The sequence below is a fragment of the Prionailurus viverrinus genome, chromosome B2, assembly GCF_022837055.1.
Source record: "Prionailurus viverrinus isolate Anna chromosome B2, UM_Priviv_1.0, whole genome shotgun sequence".
NCBI classification, from domain to species: domain Eukaryota; kingdom Metazoa; phylum Chordata; class Mammalia; order Carnivora; family Felidae; genus Prionailurus; species Prionailurus viverrinus.
Genome location: NC_062565.1, coordinates 25,054,572 through 25,078,552, shown reverse-complemented (window position 1 = coordinate 25,078,552; position 23,981 = coordinate 25,054,572). Strand labels below are relative to the sequence as shown.

The following is a 23,981-nucleotide window of genomic DNA, read 5'->3' as shown; positions in this document are numbered from 1 at the left end:
GGGGGATGTGCATGTTCTGTCTTAGAGCCTGCAGATTATTTTCCTGGGAAATTTATAACAACAGTTCTGTCTACACCAGGTTGTCAGGTTGTTGCAGTGGGTCAGAGCTTGGGACTGGTTTTATCAGGACTTTCAAAAGGTCTGTGTGCCATGTACCTCGGAATTTCTTCTGGTGCTTATTAAAAATGCAGCTTCTCAGGGGCGCCTGGGTGGCGCAGTCGGTTAAGCGTCCGACTTCAGCCAGGTCACGATCTCGCGGTCCGTGAGTTCGAGCCCCGCGTCAGGCTCTGGGCTGATGGCTCGGAGCCTGGAGCCTGTTTCTGATTCTGTGTCTCCCTCTCTCTCTGCCCCTCCCCCGTTCATGCTCTGTCTCTCTCTGTCCCAAAAATAAATAAACGTTGAAAAAAAAAAAATTAAAAAAAAAAATGCAGCTTCTCAGAGCTTATTCCAAATCTACTGGATAGAATCTCTGGGTACCAGGGAGGGGCCCAAGCATATGGATTTTAATGATGTCCTGGTGATACTTAATATAGGACCCCCAGCCTGAAAGCCCCCATCTAGCTTGTGGTGATGCTCCTGGCACAGACAAATTCTATGGATCTGAACTGCTATATTAAAATACTTCACTTTTCCACTGCTTCGGATGCCCAACAAACAGGTCACAACAGAAACCAACAATGGCATCTATGAAGGTCATGCTAGGGAAAAGAGAGATAGTACAGACAAGTCCTACCCCCAGACAGGACTCTGCTGGTATATAAACCTGGCTGGCAGGCAAGGCTGTGTTCCAGACTCAGGTTGTCCCCCTCCCAAATATTCCTTGACAGCTGGGTGCATATTAGGCTCGGGCCTCACTTCTGGGTCTGGAGAGGCTATGTGGGGTGCCACAGTGTGTTAGACTCAATCAGGAGAGAATCCAATTCTCTCCAAAGGAAGGTGGAGAGAATTTCAATTCACTCACATTCCTAGTTTGGCTGCAGATAAACAGCTAAGGAAGCTGCTTGGTAGGAGAGTGATGACTCCTGGTCCAGCATGGGAGGCACCTCTCCCCACCTGGGTGGGGCTGCAGGGTTGATGTGAGCAGTACTCACCGGGCATCACACCTTTGATGTCACTCTCAGGGTTCATGCAGTTCTTCTGTGTGAAGTGCAAGATCAGCTTCTTTGCAGACTCAAACTGCTGGGTAGCCATCAGCCACCGGAGGGACTCGGGGAATATCCTTCAAAGAGACAAAGGGAATTGGTGAATGTCTTCAACTCTGCAGGGCATCCAGAAGCACAGCTTCTGTCCTGAGCCTGGAAGCTTCACAGGTGGGTGGTGTTCATTCCTACCCACGTGCAGTGAAGGCCAGTGAATGCTCAGGACTCTCCTGAGCCAAACCATAGCAGTGGACGGTGTCTAACTGTTATTTTGAGAAAGTATAAAACTGAGGTGCCTGGGTGGCTGAGTCAGTTAAGTGTCTGACTCTTGGTTTCGGCTCGGGTCATGATCTCACCATTTCACAGGTTTGAACCCCACGTCAGGCTCTGTGCTGATGGCGTGGAGCCTGCTTGTGATTCTCTCTCTCTCTGCCCCACCCACTCATAGGGTCTCTCTCTCTCTTTCTCTCTCTCTCAAAAAAAAGTTAAAGTATAAAGCTTACGATTTTTAAAATGTGGCACACAGGAATAACATCCTACCAATTATATCAAGAAATCAGTGTAAACTCTTCCAAATAACTATGTGTTTCTAAAGCATGTTTAAGCAGTTTGTTGAAGGGATGCTTTTGTTATATGTTGTCATGAAAACAAACATTAATAGAATTATTTTAAGTTTAAAAAATGCCCGGCATGAGCAACTGGACAGTTATTTTCAGTTTTCGAACATTTCACAGGACTTGCCTATAGAATTATTTTCATCTTGCTGCTAACTACATGCCACACTGCTCTGAGATGATGCTGCAAGACAGCAGTTTTCAAGTTTTATTAGCAACAGATTCCTTGTTTGTTCTTAGTCTGAAATCTTGTGAGGATCCCAATAAAAAAAAACAAAAAACAAAAAACACAAGTGTTTTATTATCAAAGCACTTTCTAAGTTTCCTTTTATGACGACATTTACAAGTCAGCCAAACAGAACAACGTGCCTGTTTGGAGCAGGGTCAGCTCGCTTTTTCTGTACAAGGTGAAAGTCAATATTCTAGACTTTGCACACGACGAGGTCTCTGTGATAATTTCTCAACTCTGCCATATGCAGAAGCGGCCACAGACAGCACATGCAGGAACAGGGGTTCCCTATGTTCCCTTAGACCTTTATTATAGAGGAGGTGGCCCCCCTAATTGGGAGAAAAGCAAAAGCTAGAAATCAGGCCAGGGCTCCGGCTATCACCATACTTTACTTCAGTTACACAGTATCAAGGAGTCATGGCGAATGCTGCTGAGACATTACTATTGCAACTGCTCCACACTGGCCATACTACTAGCTCTGGAGAGCCTCTAATTAAAGTAATCCAGAAGCTGGATTGTAAATCTTCCATTTCTTCATGCAGGATCCCAAACACAACTATTAAATCAAGCTCATTTTCTGCGTCCTCTAATCTGTCTGATCAAGTTATTGAGCTCTGAGAAGTGGGTTAAGCTGCTCCTGACTGCAGATTTTAGGTCCTGATTTGGGTAGAGAGCACTCCTCGCACAGGCCATTCTGAGTGGCCGGCCCCACGGCGGGTGATGGTGGGGACCTGTGTGTTGATCAAGGTGCTTCTATAAACAATGCTGGGGAGGCTGGATAGAGAGCCTCAGGCCAGCCAAGAAGCACCCCCGTTTCCGGATGCCCCACACGACAGCCCCCAACGTGGCGGGACACCTGCCATGGCACTTGACTACTGGGCACAGCGACAGTGCAGGGCCTCGCTGGCTCTGCATGGCTGTGGCCTCAACGTGGGACCAGGGGGCCGCGTGGACCACGGTGTGCCGTTCAGGGTGGGGGGCAGCGCACAGGCCCCTTCGCCAGCACCAGCACACAGCTGCTGCCTTTCTCACGTGGGCACGTTTGCAGGTGGTCCAAATATGCTTCGCCACTTTGGGAGAATCTTGTTAAAAGGCATCCCAGGACACCAGCTAATGTATTACTCTGACAACATGGTGGTTTTGCAGGTGGTCTCTGAAGTGTAAAATATGGTATACAACATGAGAAAGCTTAGAGTTCTTTTAAAATAATTGAAAATAATTTATACCCAATGTTTATGGAACTCTACAGCAGGGAGCGGAATTTGAAAATCAAGACCATAAACAAGCATGATGAGAGAATAGGGCCCAGAGCACAGGAGGCAGCAGTGGGGAGGAGCACAGCTCACCTCTACCCTGAGGCCGATCCCCAGGTGCCCAGGGCTCCAGGCACAGGGCCAGTAAACAAGCAAGGAGCGTCATCCACCAGAACACAAGGTTTGCATGTCCCCAGCACGCTGAGGTCCTCGGCCTCGATTTACCCTAAAGCTTTGCCAACAGGGTAGGGCTAGGTGTGGAGAACTGTAGGGAGATGCTCACTGTGAACAGTTTTGATCCCTGAATGGGAGGCAGGTGACAGTTCTGGGAAAATACGAAGTGATGTCTATTTGATGCCATTTTGTCTTCAAGGTAAAGCCCTGCATTACGCATAAAAAGCCAACATTTTTGTTACTGAAATTCCATCAGTCTAGGCATTAAACTCCAGTGAGGACAGCTGCTCACCTCTTATCAGGACCCATAGAGCCCTTGCCCTTCAGGAGAAGAGGTTTTTTCCCCAGGTTTCAAAGCCACAGAGACCACAGTCCCATCGGGAAGGAGTCACGTGCAGTCTGGCAGTGCAGAGGCTCATGGGTCTCAGGGATGCTGCCCCACCCGGCTGGCTGCCCCCGTCACCCTCTATCACTTGTTTTGTCACACCCAAATCGTGCCTGAGGACAACAGACTTTGCGTAACTAAAAATGGTTAAGAATAATTAAATACCCTTTACGAGAAAGGACAATGAGGAAGATTCTTCCTGGAGAATATTTGAGACTTGCAAAGCTTGTGGAAGAGGCTTCAAGGACAGCACCTTTGCAAATGCATGGCATGATCTTTGCATTTAAGAGGTGGGTGTGGGCCTGTTCTGGAGCTCAAACACCCATTCAGTCACCAAAGTATTTTTTTCTAATATGTGTTGATCATCCCAAATGGATGTATCCCTGACCACAACGTCAGAGTCTTGTACAAGGAGATCTCTGTAAATAAACAGGTAGATGGACAAAGTAAATAAGTAAACACACACACACACACACACACACACACACACACACACACACACACACAATAAGTGATTTGGAGAGAAGCCTGTGCAGTATGGGACACAACTGGGGCCAAGGAGAGTGAGCACTTGTAGAAAGGAGGTGCAGGGAAGACTGTCGGGCAGCACTGTGCTTGGGCTCCTTAGGCAGACGGGCAGGTACTACAGCATGGCTGTGGGAGGGGTGTGGGGACAGGACCCCAAGAAGAGGTGCAGGATGTGTCTGGCGGGGGGTGGGGCTGCAAGCTGGTAAAACGGAATGCTGGGGGTGAGGTGAGAAGAGAGAGGAGAGGGAGAGCGGCAGGACCCAGGCAGCAGAGGCTCCTGAGCGCCCTGGAGTCTCATGAGTGGCGGCCGTCTGACCAGAAGGACCTTCAGTGAAGAAGCAGTGCTCTCTGGGGAGACTTGAGCATGAGAACACGGGCCGGCTCCCATTAGCCACCCAACCCTGCTGCCAGTGGCAAATGGCACTGCAAACCACCTTCCCTAGGGCTGGATTTACAACCACCAGGCACCCTTCTGCATGTTTCCCACATACTAAGCTCTGTCAAGCTTGTGATGGGGTAGAGTAATACTCCCCGCATTTCACAGATAAGGACAATCAGGCACAGAAAGTCCAGACCTTTAGTTAAGTGGCAGAGCTTGATCAGAATCCAGGCAGTCTGACTCAGGAGCCCACATCCTTAACCTCAGTGGCTGTGGCAAGGAAACATACTCCACATGCCCAGATGGTGTTCAGGTGACAGCAGCTCAGGAGGTACCGTTCTAGTGATGCTTCCTCAGGTATTCCAGAAAACCACAAGCCCGATGGGCACATGTATGGAATAATAAAGTTTTGTGATGCCCTCCACATATTTAAATTTACTGCAAAGTCATAAAGAACTTGTTGGCCCATCGGCCTCTGAGAAAGCCCAGAGATGGCTTTTTAGTTTGGATAACATGTAGTGTGGCCACGTTATGGGAATTTAATGAAATCTCTCCTGACAAGTACATAATGTAATAACATCATGCAAATTAAAAAGCCGGCTGACAGCCCAGGACCTGGAAGGAATGCAGCTGAACCTTAGAGAAATTGATCATTTTCAACAAAAATAAAAGAGCACAGCAGGCAGTGGGTGGCCACGTCTGCCTGGTGTCCCCTCCTGTGTAGATATGGTGAGAAAGTGGCCGTGAGAGTGACTTCTGCTACCACGAAAGGTAACCTGGCAGGAAAGCCACAGTGGCTTCTCCGGGAGATAGCTTTGCAGATGGCTGCTGGAGGAGGCCGTGGCCTCCGAAGAAGGAAGTGTCCACGGAGCAAATGGCTTGCCTCAACCCCCAGGAGCAGAGCAGGAAGTTTCAAAAGCTGCAAGCATTGAATTCTTTCAAGCTCAGTATGAGGTATTATTATTATTCCTCTTTTACAGATGGGGACACTGAGGCAAAGAAAGTACAGGCACATGGTCCAGCTTGCACAGCTGGTAAGTGACAGAGGTGAATTTGAACCCATGACTAGAGAGGTTGGGATCGCTCCAAGCCAGGTGGTTCAATGAACCCCAGGGCTTCTGCAAGAAGGATGTAGGCAAATCTGAAGTCTCCACTCGACATGCTCTGGTCTCAAACCCTGCAAAGGAAGTGAGCAAAGAGCACAGTAAGGGCAGATGGAGGACCCTGTCAGGCAGACATATTTTCTCTCTGCTGAAGATCACAGGTCTGACAGGCCTCTCGCCCCAAGGCAAATGATGGATTGTTCTGAGGCCTTCTCCGAGCTACATCAGGATGGTTAGAAGGTCCCTGATCCCTCAGTCACAATTTCAGAATCCCAAAGGTTCTGAAATCCAAAAACCTTACTGATTTAATTCACTTGGCAATGAAGCCAGAACTGGCCTGGCCTCACCAGAGGCAGAACCAGACCTAATGGATACGAGCATTCTAAGTCTCAGGCACAGCTCCTCATGAATGCACAAACATTTCACTGCAGAAGCATCGAATATCTGATGCTGAGTAGCTGAAGATGGGATGGGGGCTGGGCACTTCAGAATTTGGGACAGGCGAGGGTGGAGCTGCACATGGATGATGAGGGGGGTGCGGGGCACCTGCCGAGTGCCTGCCTGAATGACACAGGCAGCGCCTTGTCTGGCTCTCCTGATGGCCTCCTGGCAGTCACAGGCAGGCCACCATCCACCGAACTACAGCTGGGGAGACTGGATCAAAAGCTTGGGCTATGAAATTCATTTTGCATTAAGCAAATCACAGACAAATCCATTCTCTACTTAAAAAATTAAAGCATTCCAGCCCTCCTGGAACCCTTCCCCCAATCCTGGTGCCCTCGAGAAGGCCTCTGCCCTCCCGTCGTCCTCCCCTCCAGGGGCAAATACACCTGCCTGGTGGGGGTGAATCCTTCCAATCATACTGTGGGCACTTGTACACTGATAGATCTTGGTGTTTCTTCTGCTATATTGCATTGCCCCCACTTTCAGTGACAAATGCGAGTTTCACCCTCAAAAATTCCCTTCCTGCCAGACTGCATCAGTGGTGCAGAGAGCATCACCCTCAGATGTGTGCATAGTGGTTTCTATCTCCAGGTCCTAGATATGACCTACACTAACTTCCTACTTGTGGGCTGGGGGCACCTGACACAAGGCTGGTCCAACATCAGAACAAGCTGAGCAGCATCATTTTCCAGCATGTACTTGGAACATGACAGAACCACCGTTCTATAGGTCACTCACCCTGTGGCCTCAATTATTCCACAAAAAACCAAGAATCAGCAGTCAAGTGAAAAGGGTCTTTGACTCAATCACCTGCAGCTTTCAGAGGCCATCCACTGAAACACAGACATTCCTCAAAGAACTCTGAGGCTCCCGTTCAGACAACCGTGGTCTAGACAGCCCCAGGCCAAGGAGCAGAGGGTGCACACCGGCTTGGGAAAGACAGCAGGACAGCAGCCAACATGGGAAAACACAGATGTTCCAACCTTGATCAGGTGCCGTGAAGGCTCATCCCACCATAACACAGATGTGCCTAGTGCCATGACGTAAACCCTCTCATCACCCACCAAGAAAAGGCAAAGTTACAAAAATAAACCGCGGAGTCTGAGGGCGGTGTCTCTCATTTGCACTTAATTCAGCTCCTCAGGGCAAGCACATGGGCTGAGGCTCTGCCATGACCTCCTGGGGGAAAAGGATAACATCAGTGGCAGGGTCAGACCTGGAACTTGGTCTTTAGATCTCTAGATCAGTGTAATTTTCTGCATGTCATGCTGTTTACCACATTGCTTCAAAACCAGGAAAATCTATTTTGGAAAGATGCCTACAGGGGCGCCTGGGTGGCTCAGTCGGTTAAGTGTCCAACTTTGGCTCAGGTCACGATCTCGCGGTCCATGAGTTCGAGCCCTGTGTCGGGCTCTGTGCTGACAGCTCAGAGCCTGGAGCCTGTTTCAGATTCTGTGTCTCCCTCTCTGTCTCTCTGCCCCTCCCCAACTCGTGCTTTTTGTCCCAAAAATAAATAAACATTAAAAAAAACTTTTAAAAGAAAGATGCCTACCAAATAGCTACAATGAAGTGTTGACTCTTTAAAAAATTTTTTTTAATGTTTATTTATTTTTGAGAGAGAGAGACAGAGCTCGAGCAGGGGAGGGGCAGAGAGAGAGAGAGGGAGACACAGAATCTGAAGCAGGCTCCAGGCTCTGAGCTGTCAGCACAGAGCCCAAACTCATGAGCCAAAGTCAGATGCTCAACTGACTGAGCCACCCAGGTGCCCCTAAAGTGTTAACTCTTAAAGAGGTATATGGAAAATTTATTTTCATAAACCTTATTTTCCCAATAGCATCACAACTGATATTACCATGTCATCATAGGCGGATAAATTTTCTGTGTTTGCCTAATTGATACTATGAGGTGGTTGTTCTTCAAAGCTGTGTGTCTGTGAGCAATTCAGACAAGGAGAACCCTATCTGCTTCTCCAGCAACCCCAATTCACCACATGCTTTTCAGACCACAAGACTCTATGATTTAACAGTCATGTGTTGTTTCTGATACGCTTTCCTATCTTTGCCTTCATTCCTGCTTTCTCTGTTATTTGGCTAAGTCATAAGCCCATCTGATTTACATTCATTGACCTGTTTTCGCACGTTGGTCTTTGTAACCTATGTAGTCACTCAGTAGAATCAGTAATTAAAACTCAATACTGTGATCCTTTCCTAATACTACGAAGTCAGTATTTTTCTTTCACATTTAAAGATAAAACCACATATTTCTTCTACCCAATTGGAGAACCTGACACAGACAAGTATACTATCTAGGCTGTCTTCTTCCTAATACATTTAACACCAGCTCTGATGAGATGCCAACTTGGCAATTCTCTACATTAAAAGCATGTCTATACTCTTTAAATTACTGTCCTAGAATATTTATTCATAAAGGAAATATAGGACAGAGGTTACTAAGATTAACAGCTAATACTCTTATTAATTTTATCTTCAAGTATTAATTTTAGGGCGATACACGTGGAGAGGTATGTCTTCACACTGTCAAGTACAACATTACATCATTCATGGAATAAATGTATACGGGGCATGATCAACCTGCCAGCAGAGAAAAACATGTCATTTAACAGACACCTTACAGGTAAAAGCTTACGGCAGGTAGGCTATCCAATGTAGAGGGAAGGACACAAGGGTCATGAAAGGCTTTGTAGAAGTCAAGTTTCCCTGAATGTGTATGTGAAAAAAAAATCTCAGACTGTACTAAGGGTGCTTCTGATTTAGAGGTAATTGTAGCTGTTGGTACTTCAGATTATCACCAAGTTATCACATAAAATCCTGAAAAGGTTCTCTAAACTAAAAAAAATAAAATCAAAGTCTAGAATTGAATGAGTTACAAATTGGGAGAATATCTTAAGTTTCTGGTCCAAAGCTCTTATAATAATATAAGCTTGGTTCCTGTAAACAAGCTTTCACTTGGATTTTTTTAAAACTTTAGTTCCGTCTGATATATATTTATACACACGGATATATACATATGTACACACATGTATATACATATGCACATGTGTATATGTATGTATGCATATACATGTGTGTACATAGGTACATATATGTATGTATATATATAAAATTAAGTCAGTTCAATTCAGGGGATAGCAAGTGAATATAAATGAGCTCTTTTTAAACAAAACTTTAAATCATGATTTGAGTTAAAATTAGTAATTAAGTGAGAAGGGATGAGTATCATGAAATCAAATAAAAATTGGCTTTTAGGATGGTTAAACCCCAAAGTTTTCCCGAGACAAATAAACTCTTCATATAAATCTCTTTGTAGAATATAAAATTCTTTCATAATTACATGGCCTTTCCACTTAATTATCTGTCACAGAAACTCAGAACTTTGTGTCTCTAATGTTTTCCAAAATGGTATCCACCTAAGAGCCATAATTCTTCTGTTACAGAAAAATTATAGAGGAAATACATCAGGAACCCTGTGTTTATATACTAGTTTTGCGACCTTGGGCAAGTCACATCACCCTCCAGACCTCAGTTTCCCTGTATCTATAGAATGGAGTGGGGGGTATGGAATGACACCAAGGCCTTACCAGGCACCAACATTCTCTAGATTTATTTCATGGGGCTAATGGTGACTGTTGCCTTCTTCTGAAAGGTAAAAAAGATACTGATCAGGGCAATGCACTGTACAAATTCTAACACTGCTTTACGTTTTTGCCAAGCAGAATGAAGTCAGTAACTAAAATGTCTTTAGAGCTAGCCTTTTAAATAAGCAACCCCAGAATACTTAACAGTTGTGATAAATTGAAAACATCCTTCAGCTCACGTTCTAAACAGATGAATGCTTGGAATTCCCCTAAAAAGATTCTGTAGCCTTGAGTGTACCTGGGTTGATTTTTTCCACATTCTCCCTCTTTATATTCTCTTTCTCCAGCTCTTTTTACTAATTTATCCATGTAAGCAATTATGAGGCCACAGGAAGTATAAGGCACCCAGGGCATTCAAAACATAATGCTACAGGGGGAATTAATTTGGCAGGCATTTTTGCAAATCACACTAAAAAAACTGTGATGTTGGGAAACAACTGGAGGAGAGAAGTAGGCAGAAGCAACAGGGGCTTTATGCGGCACCTGCTTCTAACTGGAATTTTATTGGCACCTCTGTCGTAGCAGTCTGTCCAGGGAGTCCTGTCAACCTTCTCCCCAGAGTCTGCTTCTGTCCTTCTGGGTCCTATCTTGATAACAAAGGAGCCCACGGAGGCCACACATTCATGGACTCATCACGAGGGTGGCCCCTGCCGGTTCCACCCTGACCTTGTACCTGACTCTGGAAAGCAGCTTCTTGCTATTAGCACGTTCACCCTCCCAACCTCAACAGAAACAGTCTCTGAGACTGAGTGAGGTCATCCTGATCTGTCCGGAACCCCCACTTCGTAGCACCAGGCATGTACTTTGCCAGAGTGGCCAGCTGATGGGGCTGGGCCCCTTGGCCTCACTCTCTGTTCCTGTCCACGTGGACACTTGCCAGCAGTCCGGGGGGCAACCGCTTAGCAGCTATCACTAGACATCTGTCACTGGGAGGCCATCTACCTGCTTTCTGCCTGCTCCCAGCCGTCCAACCCCACCACTCCCACAAAAGACACACATGCATGCATGTACATGCACATGCGTGCACACACTGGCCGCCCCCCCCCGAGGTCTGCCTGGTTCCAAGGCTCAGTGCTCCTCCAGCTGGCCCGAAGCACCCCAGCTTCCACAGGGTAGTGAGACGGAATGTTGCAGCACATTCCAGGTGTGGGGACAGTGCAACAAAGGAGTTGGTAACACTGGCTTTTAGAGCAGAGGCTATATCCTCTGGCACAGCACGTGGTTTTTAAGGATCACTTGTTGCCACGTTCACCAGGCTTTCTCCACTTTGAAGAGGAAGTGGTTTTGTTGACCACAGGGGTTCCTATTATTTTACATAATCTCTGCACAACTCACAAATTAAAAATGGGCAGCCTCTTGCCTGAGGGTTCCCTAAAATTCCATGTCATTAGCAAATCCCCAAACACCAAGTCACAGAACATTTTGATCTCCCCTTTAATTGCTCATTCAATTGTTACGATCGAAATGTGGGCTACCATTTTTATTTGCACACTTGCCTTGGTAAGTATTACCTAATCTTCCCGCCATCTGGATAACTGGTAGACAAATGGGATTTGAATAATTTTTTTTGGCTTTAAATTTCCTAGAAGTCTCCCCAAATTAACTATCTGATAACCTGTAAAAATAATTATTGCACATTTTCAAGCTCCCAGAGGCTATATGCTTTTTATGATTTACCTCTCACTCTTGCCTTTGAGGCAAGAATTTTCTCTAGTGACTTTACTGTTGGTATAACTGAATTCCGTTTCCCTCCTGCTGTGCAGGGAGCCCTGCGGCCCTTATGTTACCAGTAATAGAGTTTTCAGCATGTGGTACTTTGACCCCCTTCTGAAATAAAACTGTTTTTGATGGAGGAAAGTGTTGGGTCCCTCAAGTGTGTGTGGGCAAGAAAAAAGACTGATAATCGCTGGAATGAATATATTTATGTATCTGTGTATAAAATTTAATCTAAAGGGTCAGGGTGCCTGCGTGACTCAGTTGGTTGAGCGTCCGTCTGACTTCGGCTCAGGTCATGATCACACTCCGTGGGTTCAAATTCCACATCGGGCTCTCTGCTGTCAGCACAGAACCTGCTTTGGATCCTCTGTCCCCCCTTTTTTCTGCCCTTCCTCCACTTGCACACTGCCCCCCCCCCCCCCCGCCGCTCTCTAAAAAGTAAACATTAAAAAAAAATTTAAGGGTCTTTTGAAATAATTTTAAAAATGACAAGAAGCAAAATTAATTCATCAATTTAACAAATTTTTATTAAGCCCCCCATTAAGGAAGGTACTGATAACCCAATGATTTTAAAAAATGCTTTTGTGGGGCACCTGGGTGGCTCAGTTGATTAAACATCTGACTTCAGCTCAGGTCATCATCTCGTGGTTCTTGAGTTCCAGCCCCACGTCAGGCTCTGTGCTGACAGCTCAGAGCCTGCAGCCTGCTTTGGATTCTGTCTCTCTCTCTCTCTCTGCCCCTCTTCTACTCATGATCTGTCTCTCTCGAAAATAAACATTAAAAAGTTTTTTTTAAAAAAAGGATACTTTTGTAAATGTTAAACAAATATAAAAAGAGGAACTAGAAGAGAAGACTCCCCTGGTGAGAAGTGTTGCTTGTGCCTGGTGCATGTTGCTCTCGGTGGTCCAGGGCTCTGCTCATCTGCCTGACATTTTCGGTCCTATCCCTGGGGCCCAGCAGCACCACTGCACGTATGACTGAGCCAAGAGGCTTGTGGTCCTCATCCTGGCTCCGGGTTGCCTGCAGGTTTTTATATCCTGGCTCCAGGTATGAGTACTAGGACGTCAAGGCAAGCTGCAAATATCCCTGTACCTCAGTTTCTCCACCTGAACTGGAGGCCATCCTGGTCCCTACCTCAGAGGATTAGTGAGAGGAGTTAAGGGACCAAATTATTGAAAATGCTGGGCAGCACCTGGATAGGAGCAAACCTTCCAGATATGTTAAAACTTGGAATTATTCTGGGGGCGCTTGGGTGGCTTAGTCAGTTGAATATCTGACTCGATTTTGGCTCAGGTCATGATCTCATGGTTCATGAGTTCAAGTCCCACATTGGGCTCTGTGCTGACAGTGTGGAGCCTGCTTGGGATTTTTTTTCTCTCTCTCTCTCTCTATCTGCCCTTCCCCTGCTTAATGTACTCTCTCAAAATAAATAAACTTAAAAAAGAAGTGGAATTATTCTGGCCAAAATATTTCTGATGATATTTAAAAGAGCCAATGATATTTAGGACCATTTACATATTGGAATTGTTAGTAAATTTTTATGCTGGATACTTATCTAACCTGAGGCCATTTAAATGTTTTACAATGGGTTTTTTCTCGAAATTTTTAAAAATTAAAATCCCTTTTAGCACATTCTTTTTTCCTAAGGGTTTTAATTGTTTTACTCCTCTACCCTGTGAGTTCCTTATGACAGCGTGCTCTAATTTCCTCTGTCTCAAGGTTTATCTTTCATTTGGGGAATTGATACTATTACTTATTCTCCGTGTTATTCAGTGCTGCTTGATCTGTCTCTAATTTCCTCATTATTTCCCATACGGTTTATTATCTTCTTATTGCTTTCCCAGATGCTTTTGATGATCACGCGGATTGCCAACAGCACTTTTTCTCTCGTCAGGATGAAACTCCCACGGAACAAAGCACTCTCCAACATATCTGTTCTTTCTCGAAGCAGCTCATGCAAAACACGCATTAGGTGAGTCCAAGATGAGAATCCGTCCTAACTCGGTACTTGGCTAACAGTCTTGGAAGAGAGCAAGAGAAAACTGTATGCAATGCTCTCCTGCATTTGAAGGTAGAAACTCACAGGAAGATGCCCCAAAGCAGCCTGCTCAGAGGGCAGGTAAGCAAGGTGGGAGAAACCTTTCCTTCCCATTAACCTTGATCACAGGCTGTAATTTAAGACTCCCAAACATACCTGTGTATAGGTTTATGTTTGCATAGTGCGGATAAAAGTGTTAGATCCAGCACCCAGAGTTTTTGCCTTCTTTCATCAGTTCCAGGAATACCTATGACATCTGCTGTCTGAGATGACGAGACAAATTTGCTCTCCACAGTGGAATTGGATTGGACAGCCAGGTCTTGCATGATATCTCACTGATCCTCAAGGATGGCATCTGTTTTCTTTCCCTACAGAGCCGAGAAACCTCTTCCTACAAGACGTGTGGCTTCTCCACAGCTGACTCAGTCAGATCTTCCCTCCCGCCTCAACAGCACCTTTATCTGGGGAGCACCAGGTCCCTCAGTCCATGTGCAGGACATCTGGCTTTTTCTTCTATGATACACCCATCATACTTCTCAACCTTGAGCGCTCATCAACGTCCCTTGGAGGGCTTCTTAAACCACAGAACTGCACCCCACCCTAGACCTTCTGACCCAGTCAGGATGCCTGGGGTGGCATCTGAGAATCTGTGTTTCTAATGCGTTCCCAGGTGGTGATGATGATGCTGGTCCAGGGACCACATAAAAGAACCACTGATGTTCAAAAGCCAGCTTTTAATGACTTTCTCACACTTCTGAATGTTCTGGTGAAGCTTTCTAAATGCCCTGGTTTCCCCAGCTAAAACCAGAAATAATCCCACCAACCTAATCCAAGGGTTAATGGTTAATATAGTGTCACACACAGAGAAGCTTGCAGCTGATCTCAGGAAAAGTGTGTTCCTAAAATCTGAAGACATGTTCAAATCAGTATATATTACTGTGCCTCTGCCACAAAGGAGGCCTGAGATGTGAAATGTGATGTTTCCCTCCCTTGCCGAGCTGTTCCAAGAGTTAGGATGGTGTCTGCCATGTTCATGAGGATACCCTGACACTCATGTTCTGCTCATGTCCTCATGTTGCAATGACAGCACTCATGGGGACCTTACTGAACTGGCATCACAAGTGTTCCCCAGCACATGCTGGGTCCAAAGCTGACATGCATACACTTGTTTTTACAAATAATCACGCATACCCAGCATCACTAATTTACATGTTAAGGCATGGTGATGTCACGTACTGACATCTTGGAAGAGCGGCAGTAACATCTTCATCATCTCTTGGAATCCATACTTGGTGCTGTTTCCTCCAAACACTTTATATAGACACCATGTGGGTGCCCTGTCCACCACCTTCTCACTCCTGTGTCATTCTTCTACAACGAGACCCACCCAGAAGGCCAGGTGCCACCTGTTCTGTGTATCGCCTTCCTGATTTTCCACCCTGTGGTTTTCTTAGATGTTCTCGCTTATCACAGACCTGGAGCCCCAAACACCCTGCTCCCCACAAGGGCTCCTGGCCGAGAAGGGCACCCTGTCCCCGAGCTGTGTGTCCTGGAGCAGGCTGCAGCCACCTGGAAGGGACACCTTTTACACACTGTGCAATCAGAAAGCAGAAGCCCTTCCAACCAGCCCCTTCTTCCACTCTGGGGTCACTGGCTACTTCCACATCCAAGCAGATGCTCTCTTAGATTCTCCCTTCCTCTAGTATTTTGGCTACTGAATCTGCACCTCTGCCCCCTGCCTCCATTTGTTTTCTGTGACCCTGGAAGAATTCCACATTTCTTCTGGAAAAAGGATGGATCGATAGGATTTCCTTTTAGATTAGCATGGAAGCTCTACTGCTCTGACTTGAGTGATAATGAATGCCCAAGAAAAATGACTAAGGAAGCACTTCTATTTGGTCTTAGTATCCTGAGGGACAAAGGCAGTGTGGATCTTGGCTTCAGGCACTGGCATCCGCCAGCGGATTTACCCACTACCTCTGACAGGATTTTCATTCAGATAAGAAATATTCACAGAATCCTCTCCTCTGTTTTTGCTTCACGACAATGTGCCTAAATATGACTCTGTGAAGCATGCTGGAATACCAGCTCCCAAGCAAGCACATCCTTTCCTTCTCCTGGGCCACCAGTGAAGCTCTCCCTTCACCTAAGCCTGCAGGCCAACTGCAGTGGGTCCTGCCTGGACCTGGGAGGTATGAGCATCCCCAGGCAGCTCATGAAGTGACATCAAACTCCTATCTTGGCTCCACTTGGTGGGGCACAAATCATGCACACGCCACATCCTCCCCAGAATTCACCTGTCCTCACCACACCCCCTGTCAAACTTTGTCTGGTCCCCAGGCACATCATGCCTCTGCTGCTGCCACCTCTTCCTGACTGGCTTCTCCAGTCCTGGGCTCACTTCATTCGAGAGCATTCTGTAACCCTGTAGCTGCTGTAGGGCCGTGTATTAATCATGCCCTTTTATTTTCTATGTTTTCTGATGTTTCTGGGAGGAAAGACTGCCCCTCCCAGGGTCAGCCAATTCTTAGGGATAGCCAACAATTCACCTGTGAACACACCTTTCAGATACAAACCAACCAATCAGAGCCCACAACCCCCACCACCTCCTCTGTGGCTCTCACACTCCAGCCACTGTCCACCTGCTCTGATCGCCCCAGGGCCAGATGCCAGACAACCAGGGGCAGCCCCTGAGCCCAACAGCCTGCAGAAATTACTCCAAATAGCTAACCTGGAGCCTGCCTACCCTTCCTCACCCCTTTCTTCTGGCTGAAACCACAGTGAAGGCTCTTGCCCATGTTCCCCTCCCTCCTTCTGCCTCCTGACCAGCTGGTGCTTTCCTGTGGGGCCCCTGGGATGTGGTGTGCCCCCTTCTCTAGGGAACAGAGAGTAACAACCTGTCTTCTTTGTGGAGGTCATCTCCTGATCTGCTAGCCTCACCCCACACCTGGCTAATAAAAAACGTACACTTCCAATCGGGGTGGCTTTCAATCATGGCTGAACTCTCCATCCCACTGCCCTCAGGAGCAAACCATCCCTTTTTGAAGCTCCCCCCAGCTGGTCACCTTGTTTCTGGGCATGTACTCTCTGAGCTCTGCCCTCAGGATAGGACTCCATGCTCCAGTCCCTGGTGGGGCCTCCACACCACAGAGAGCCCTGTCTCTCCACCCCAGGAAACAGCCCGAGCCGCTGCTCTTTGCCCTCATAGGCCCAGCAGCACCCCTAACTCGGGCTACTCCCAAACACACCTGGAGTCAGGCCTCTCCAGGTGAGCAACCTGCCTGCCCCCGGTGCAGACTCCTGGCCCCGTGGCAGTGGCCATCCTCCCCTCGGTCACCAAGAGACTTTCTCACAGCACCGACCAGAGCACACTCCTCCCTGGCTTAAACCTTGACGTGTTTTCATGGCTTTTAGAACAAACCCAATCATGCTGAAGACAACCCCGTTGTGTGTCTGAGCCTGTCCTTTGTTCTCAGCCCCAATGGTCTTCTTCCTCTTCCAGTGGAAGCCAGATTTTGCCCTGCTGTTCCCATTTGCCTGTTTTCTCACCCAGAACCTTGTGTGACTTCCTCTCTTTGATCCTTTCCTTAGGTGTCAGCCTGAATGTCACTCCCTCAGAGACGCCATCCTGACCACTGTTCCTCTCTACCTACCGCTTGGTTTCATAGACATAGTGGTGGTTCTTTGAAAAATATTATTTGCTTGTTTATGGGTTTATGGTCTCTGGCTTCCCTCCCACCCCCATATAACCCACTGTAATGTATGTTTCAAATGAGATTTTTGCTCACATGTCTGGGTCCTCTCTAGAACCCTTAGTATCTAGGACAGAATTTGGCATGAGGTGGTAGTAACTACTTTAATAAATTATTTGAATCCACTTCTCTTTCAGATTGCTGTATTTCCTAGAGTTCCTGAGATGCAAACTTCTCCATTTATAGTTCTGGGCCCTCCTAATGGATTCCTGTGGACCCTGTGAATTTTGGCTGTGAGTGCATCCTTGGTGAAAATTTTCTTCTGCGTGAGTCTTGAGTATCTGGCTCCAGTGATTTTCCAGGGGAGGTTTTATTCTTGACCCAGAGGGTCCAACGAGCTTCACTGGTTCTTATTTCTCAATCTTGGAGAACGGTTGAAATTTGGAACCCATAGTCATGTGTGGGGCAAGACTTCAAGGCTCCACTGTCGTAAGGGTGGATCATTTATGCCCACAGTCCAAGGTGTCAGCCACCTTTGGAGGGGAGTCCCTATGATGGGAAAAGACTTTCTAATCCTGTTATTAGAACAGCACAGTTTGGAGGCCTGGATTCATTCAAGGAGCTCAGTTCGAAGTGCAGAAAGGGCCTGAGATCTCAGCTCCAGCCCTCAATGCAGGTATTAAACCTCAAGCTCTCTGAGCTTCTTTCTGGCTCATGTGCCATGCAGGCTGTGTCTGTGTCCATTCCTGCTCGAACATTCTCCTTGGTCTGGGCCCCAGGAGTTCTCCTTTCTGGCACTGGAACTCAGCACTGTGTACATATTTGGTTGGTGCAGGGTCTTATCCAGCCTTGGGTGTGTGTTTGGAGGGTCCCTGTCAGTTTAGCCAACCCTCTGGACCACAGAATCCCTTCTAGCCAATCTCCATCCTTTGTCTTACTGCTCCCAAGCCAAGACCCTACGTCTTGGTGACGTTGTGTTATGCAGTTTGGCTTATGGTCCTTGTTTACACACCTGCTTCTGCATCTGTTCTTAGAGGTACTGAGAGCACCCTGGGTACCCACCATATATACTTGCTCATTAAAAGGAAAGCGAGAGGCTTTCAACATTTTGTCACCAACAGCTGGCCTTGCTGGTTGGTGCTGCAGCTCTGTCCGCTCCCCAGCAGCCCACTTCATCCTGTCCAACTACTGAGGCTTCAGGAGTGAGGAACTTCCTACCGCAGCAGGTGGGAGGAAGTGTGGCAGGCGATAAAAAGACCATGATTCTTACGGAGACTTTCAAGGCTATAGACAAAGGTGGAATATGTCCCTCACCAGTGATTTCTTTACCCTGCCCCTGGCTACATCCTAGTTTCCATGCATATGAAGAAGTGATACAATCGCAGTCATAAAGTAGCTAATATTTATGAGCACTTGTAGGTCAAACATGTGCCAAGCCCCTTAGAGAATAATATGAATAAAAAATAATTACAGTAAAACCTTGGATGGCAAGTAACTTCTTCTGTGAGCGTTCTGCAGGACGAGCAACCATTTCTAATAAACTTTAACTTGACAAATGAGCGATGTCTTGCAATACGAGTAGTATGTGACATGGAACATCACATGATCACAACTGAGCCAATGGTTCTTGAAATTCACTTTGAGATATGAGTGCTTTGGATCACGAGCATGTTTCTGGAACAAATTATGCTCGCAAACCAAGGTTTTACTGTACTGTGATGATCGCAGCAGGTAACATATTTGGGTAGAGCTGGTCTACCCCAGAGGAGGGCACCAGAGCTGTAACCACATGGCGTCAGTGCCTCGGCACATCCATCCGTCTATCTGTTCGTGTGTACACACGTCTCACTTATTAAATTACCCTGGGTGCCCTTTTTCATTATAAAGTTTTATTTTTACATTTGTGAGTTTTAAAGGATTTTTTTCCTTAGGTTTTATAACATATTTAAATAAACGAATGTCCTACCTGTCATTAAACCTTGATATACTTTTTAAATTTAAATAAGAGAGAAAATACGATAAGCAAAACCCCCAGTCCTTTACCATGTGGGTCAGGTCCACAGACCTATTCCAGGAAACCCTTTCCTGCCGTTTTTCCCCTGCCAGGTGTCCTCCTAACTGGGACAGATGGAAACAGCACTGGCTGAGACTCAAAGCCTAGAGGTGGTGGGGACAACCCCATCTTCCTGTATGGGAGTGTGAGCCTCCAAGAGGCTGTGCCTACCTTGTCCAGTCCCCCAGGGGCCGGCAGACAGCCCTAGGGGCCCTTGGGGCAATAGTGAGAGGAGGTGGCTGAGATGATGCCAGACCTCACAGAGCGAGGGTTTCCAGTGGTCAGAGACAAGAGACAGAAGCACAGGGAAGGCAGGAGGCCGTGCTGCATGTGGTTGAGAGAGGCCTGGGTTCAAGGGCCAGCTGGGAGACCTCAGTTTTGTCATCTGTACAATGGGGTGATGAAACACAAAGACTGAATAATCTACTATTTGTACAGCGCTTGCAATTTGTGTCTGACATGCAGCAAACACGGTATAAGCATTTGTTAAATAAATCAATGCCCTTGAATTCCAAAACAAGTGAAGCAAACTCTGGATGCACCAAGGGAAGGAACAGGAAGGACTTGCATAGAAGATTAAAAGGAAGAACTGCCTACTCCATCCTTCTTTGGGAAACGATTTCATTCTTTGCCTCTTGCGACCCTGCTGGAGGGAGCAGGATGTCCTGAAATATGCACAGCTCCCGCGGGAGGGGGTGTGATGTCCAACCCCAGCGGACTGGCAAGGCTGGAGGAAGCGTGGGGAGAGAAGCAGAGGAGACAGGCGCAGTTTTGGCCCCTGATGCGCGGCTCCCCGGCAGGTGGCCTTTTTTCATCTGTTACCGCCAGCTGTCTGCTGCTGAGGCTCTCCTGATCTAGTGAGCAAGAGCTGGGCTCTGGAGGAAAATGCACCTGTGCCCTCACCCAACGGTTTCTCTGCCGCAGGACCTACCGGCAGGGTGGGGCCAGGGCCCAGCATCGTGAAGTTAGAAGGTAGATGCTTTCTTCTCCTCCCTGGCACCTTAGAAAAGGAAGCCTGATGAGCAGCCCTCTCTGCTCCTGAAAGCTACGACACAACTGACCTCTTGCCAGAAATTTGGTTTTCGTCAGTGACTAAACAAGAGCAACACAACACAGTACGCGTTATCCATACTACAGTGTCTCGCGCTAAGGGTGTGAAGTGACTGTTGGCATGAAGAGGGGCTGGGAGGGGCCGGGAAAGAAAGAAAAGAGTTATTTATAAAAAAGGCCAAACAATCATTTTTCCCCTAAACATCTTTCTATTCACAAGTGGGGTTTTTCGACCTCGGCTGTTCAGCCAATTGATAAACATCGATGTTTTTAAAAATCTGGTTGCCCACGTCAGACCCCCTGGCCCTGTGTGTTCAGTCGTTTCCCGCCTACAGTCACCCCAGCCAAAAGCCAAAGTCACACATGGTTCGAAAAGTCCCAGTGGACTCATCGAGGGCAGGGGCGGGTAAACTTCTTCCGTAAAGGAGCAGAGGGTATATATTCAGGAGAGGGTATATATATATATCCCGCCCTTTGCAAATCAATTCATAAAAATCGTGTCAAAAGAACCCAGCAAGCAGGAGTCTGAGCAGACTGATAGAGGGCAGGTTCCTGGAGCTGGGTGAAGGGCACCTGGGAACTCACTCCCCTCTTCTGTCTACTTTTGTGTATGTTTCAACATTTCCCAAGATAAAGTGTTTAAAAAATGAAATTTCATAAAAGAGGAAAATTCCCTCACACACACAAAAAAGCACAAGCTGAAACCGGCAAGAAGCCAGGGCACTGTGGGACCCCAGTCGTTTGCTTCATGTGTCTCCTCCCCAGGGGATGCGCCCTTCAGAAAGCATTTGCAGATGTACCAGGCGGTGACGCCTGTGGGGAGGATACTCACGACCAATAGAGCAGCATGAGGAGGAAGGGGCAGATGATGAGGGCCTGCAGGACCTGCCAGTCCCGGCACAGGGCGGCCAGCCCGGGCATGAGGAACTGCCCCGCCATGGCCACGAAGCTCGCCACCATCGTGATCATGAACCGTTTTCCAGGGGGGCACAGCTCTATTCCTGGAACACAGAAGGGACAAGAGAGATGTGAGCGCCCTGACCTGTAGCCTGGAGGAACCACGGGTGCACCATGGTCAGTGTACTTCTCAAACAGCCAACAACTATAAAATCGTATTTATTTGCTGGACTCCACGACAGCCCTACATCGTATGTCAATGTTGAGATCCTTGTTTTTACAGCTGGATGAGCTGAGGCCTGAACTGGGAAGGGAGCGATCATTGCTCGAGGTCACAGAGCAAGTCAGTGGCAAAAGAACGCTCTAATTCAGAGTGGCCGCAGCCCAGAAACTAGGAAACGCTGCTTTGTATGGGGATAGTATTTGTATCACACAATTCTACTTCCTCTGGATGTTACTGAGCTTGTTGTAAGGCAGGATCCCTCTCAGACTCATGTGCTCCCATTCCTTCCCCTCATGATGCCATATTAGGGGACCCCCTCAACCTCTGGACAGAGCACCTGCTCACTCCCACCCACCTGCACCATCCCTCCTTCTGGCCCCGACTCTAGTGCTCCTTCGGAGTTCAGAGCTCCGGGCAACCTACTCACACTTGTGAGACCAACACAGACCAAGCTGCATCATACCTAATCTATTTGAACAAGACCAAACAAAACAAAACAAAACAAAACAAAACAAAACAAAACAAAAACAAAAAAATGAAAAAAAAACCCCACAAAAAACAATCAATAAAGCAGATTTGGACCATGTAGTATCTCCTCCTCCATACTGGAATTCTGTAGCCCATGATGACATGGGTGTGTCCCACTACCCTTCCTCTGTCCCTATTAGATAGTCAGCTCCTCTGACAGAGGCAAATCTGGTTCATCTTCATAGCTTCAAAACAACACCACTGTCTGCCTTCAATAACTGTCTATTGAAGGCGGGGGCACCATGGTCCCCCTTGTTTGCAAAAGAACCTATGCTCTTAATTTGACCTAAAAAAGAAGGTCACAAAGCTTAAATGGTAGCATCCAAGTGCCAGCCAGTACAGATTAGTATGTAAATTCCTATACTCAAGGTCCTCAGGGCTAGAATGGGAGCCAGATTTTCTACATTTCCCTTAGAGAACATGTGTGTTTGCTTGCTAGTCTTCTACAATATGCAGTATTCCTCAAAGCTGACTTTTTTAAAAGTATATATATTTTTAATGTTTATTTTTGAGAGAGACAGAGAGAATGTGAGCAGGGGAGGGGAGAGAGAGAGAGACAGAGGGAGAGAGACACACATACACAGAATCTGAAGCAGGCTCCAGGCTCTGAACCCTCAGCACAGAGCCTGACATGGGGCTCAAACCCACGAACCACGAGATCATGACCTGAGCTGAAGTTGGATGTTTAACCAACTGATCCACCCAGGTGGCCCCAAAGTAGAGTTAAAATGACTTTTTAAAAAAGCAGAAAGACTCTCAGGAGAGAATACTTTTTATGCCTCTCTATTCAAAGATTGTTTGTAGATTGGTTGCTACGCCCCTTCTGCTGGTTGTCTAGAGACCAGAGCTGAGGTAGCAGATCGAAAGGCAATATGAGGGGGGGCAGGTTTGAGGGGAAAACAGACAAATTACAGTTGGCCACAAGGACAGAATCAGCCCTAACAAGGATAGGACATCATGCCAGCCAATATCCACACTGGTTCGACTGCAAGGAAAGAAGAACAAAGTCATCAACGTTTCCATTCCTGCTCCACCACAAACAGACCATCATTGCAGTTACCAGTGAGTGAGAGAGAAACCTGGCCTCACTGAATGTAGCTTATAAAGGACTTTTTGCCATTTAATTAAGAAAACAGGATTAAGCATCCCTCTCCTGGCCATTTACTGTGATGCTCTTTCTTTCCACATGCACAGATCAGGCTCACTTAAAGATCACTTCTGGTGGGACTCAGGTATTCGCTCCAGACCTGGCATTTCTGCTCTTAAAAATAACAGATCAGGGGCTTTTTAGAAAGGGCAAACTGGTGCACGTGCTAGCTTTCACTTATTAAGCACATGCATAGATTTGCCATGGAAACCAGAAACTGGCATTAGCCAGGGTAAGTTCATGGCTCTGGGTTCAGCACAGGCTCTTATCAGAAGAGAAAATGGAGCACTTCACCACCCAGGTAACCTCTTTTTTTTAAAAAAAGTTTATTTATTTTAAGAGAGAGAGAGTGCATGTGCACACAAGTGGGGGATGGGCAGAGAGAGAGAGAGAGAGAGAGAGAGAGAGACAGAGAGAGAGAGACAGAGAGACAGAGAGAGAGAGAGAGAAGGAGAGAGGGAATCCTAAGCAGGCTCTGCACTGTCAGCACAGAGCCTGGTGCGGGCCTCAAACTCATGAACCGTGGGATTATAACCTGAGCCGATATCAAGAGTCAGATACTTAACTGACTGAGCCACCCAGGTACCCTCAGAAGAGAAAATGAAGCACTTGGCCACCCAGGTAACCTTTAAACAAAGTCAGAGAGATAATGTCAAAATAGCACAATGGCTTCATGTCAGTGGGTTGCTGGCGCAGTGGGCACAGCACACAGCTAGCGGTTTATCTCTCCACCA

General features: G+C 47.0%; 1 protein-coding gene across 7 annotated transcripts in view; it reads right to left on the bottom strand.

Annotated features, from left to right (window-relative positions):
• SLC22A23 (solute carrier family 22 member 23) overlaps positions 1 to 23,981 on the bottom strand; it is a 181,060-nt gene that overhangs the window by 29,524 nt on the left and 127,555 nt on the right. For 5 of the 7 annotated variants that reach the window (XR_007152114.1, XR_007152115.1, XM_047858397.1 and 2 more), the window contains 2 exons: positions 21,285 to 21,453; positions 1,092 to 1,219 (listed from right to left, as the gene is read on the bottom strand). Coding sequence is in view for 4 of the 7 variants with exons in the window: in XM_047858397.1 (XP_047714353.1) it covers positions 1,092 to 1,219; positions 21,285 to 21,453 (297 nt within the window). In the remaining 3 variants the exon portion in view is untranslated. Of the gene's footprint in view, positions 1 to 1,091; positions 1,220 to 21,284; positions 21,454 to 23,981 lie in introns of those variants that run through there. The other 2 variants (XM_047858399.1, XM_047858403.1) reach the window with 2 other exon arrangements.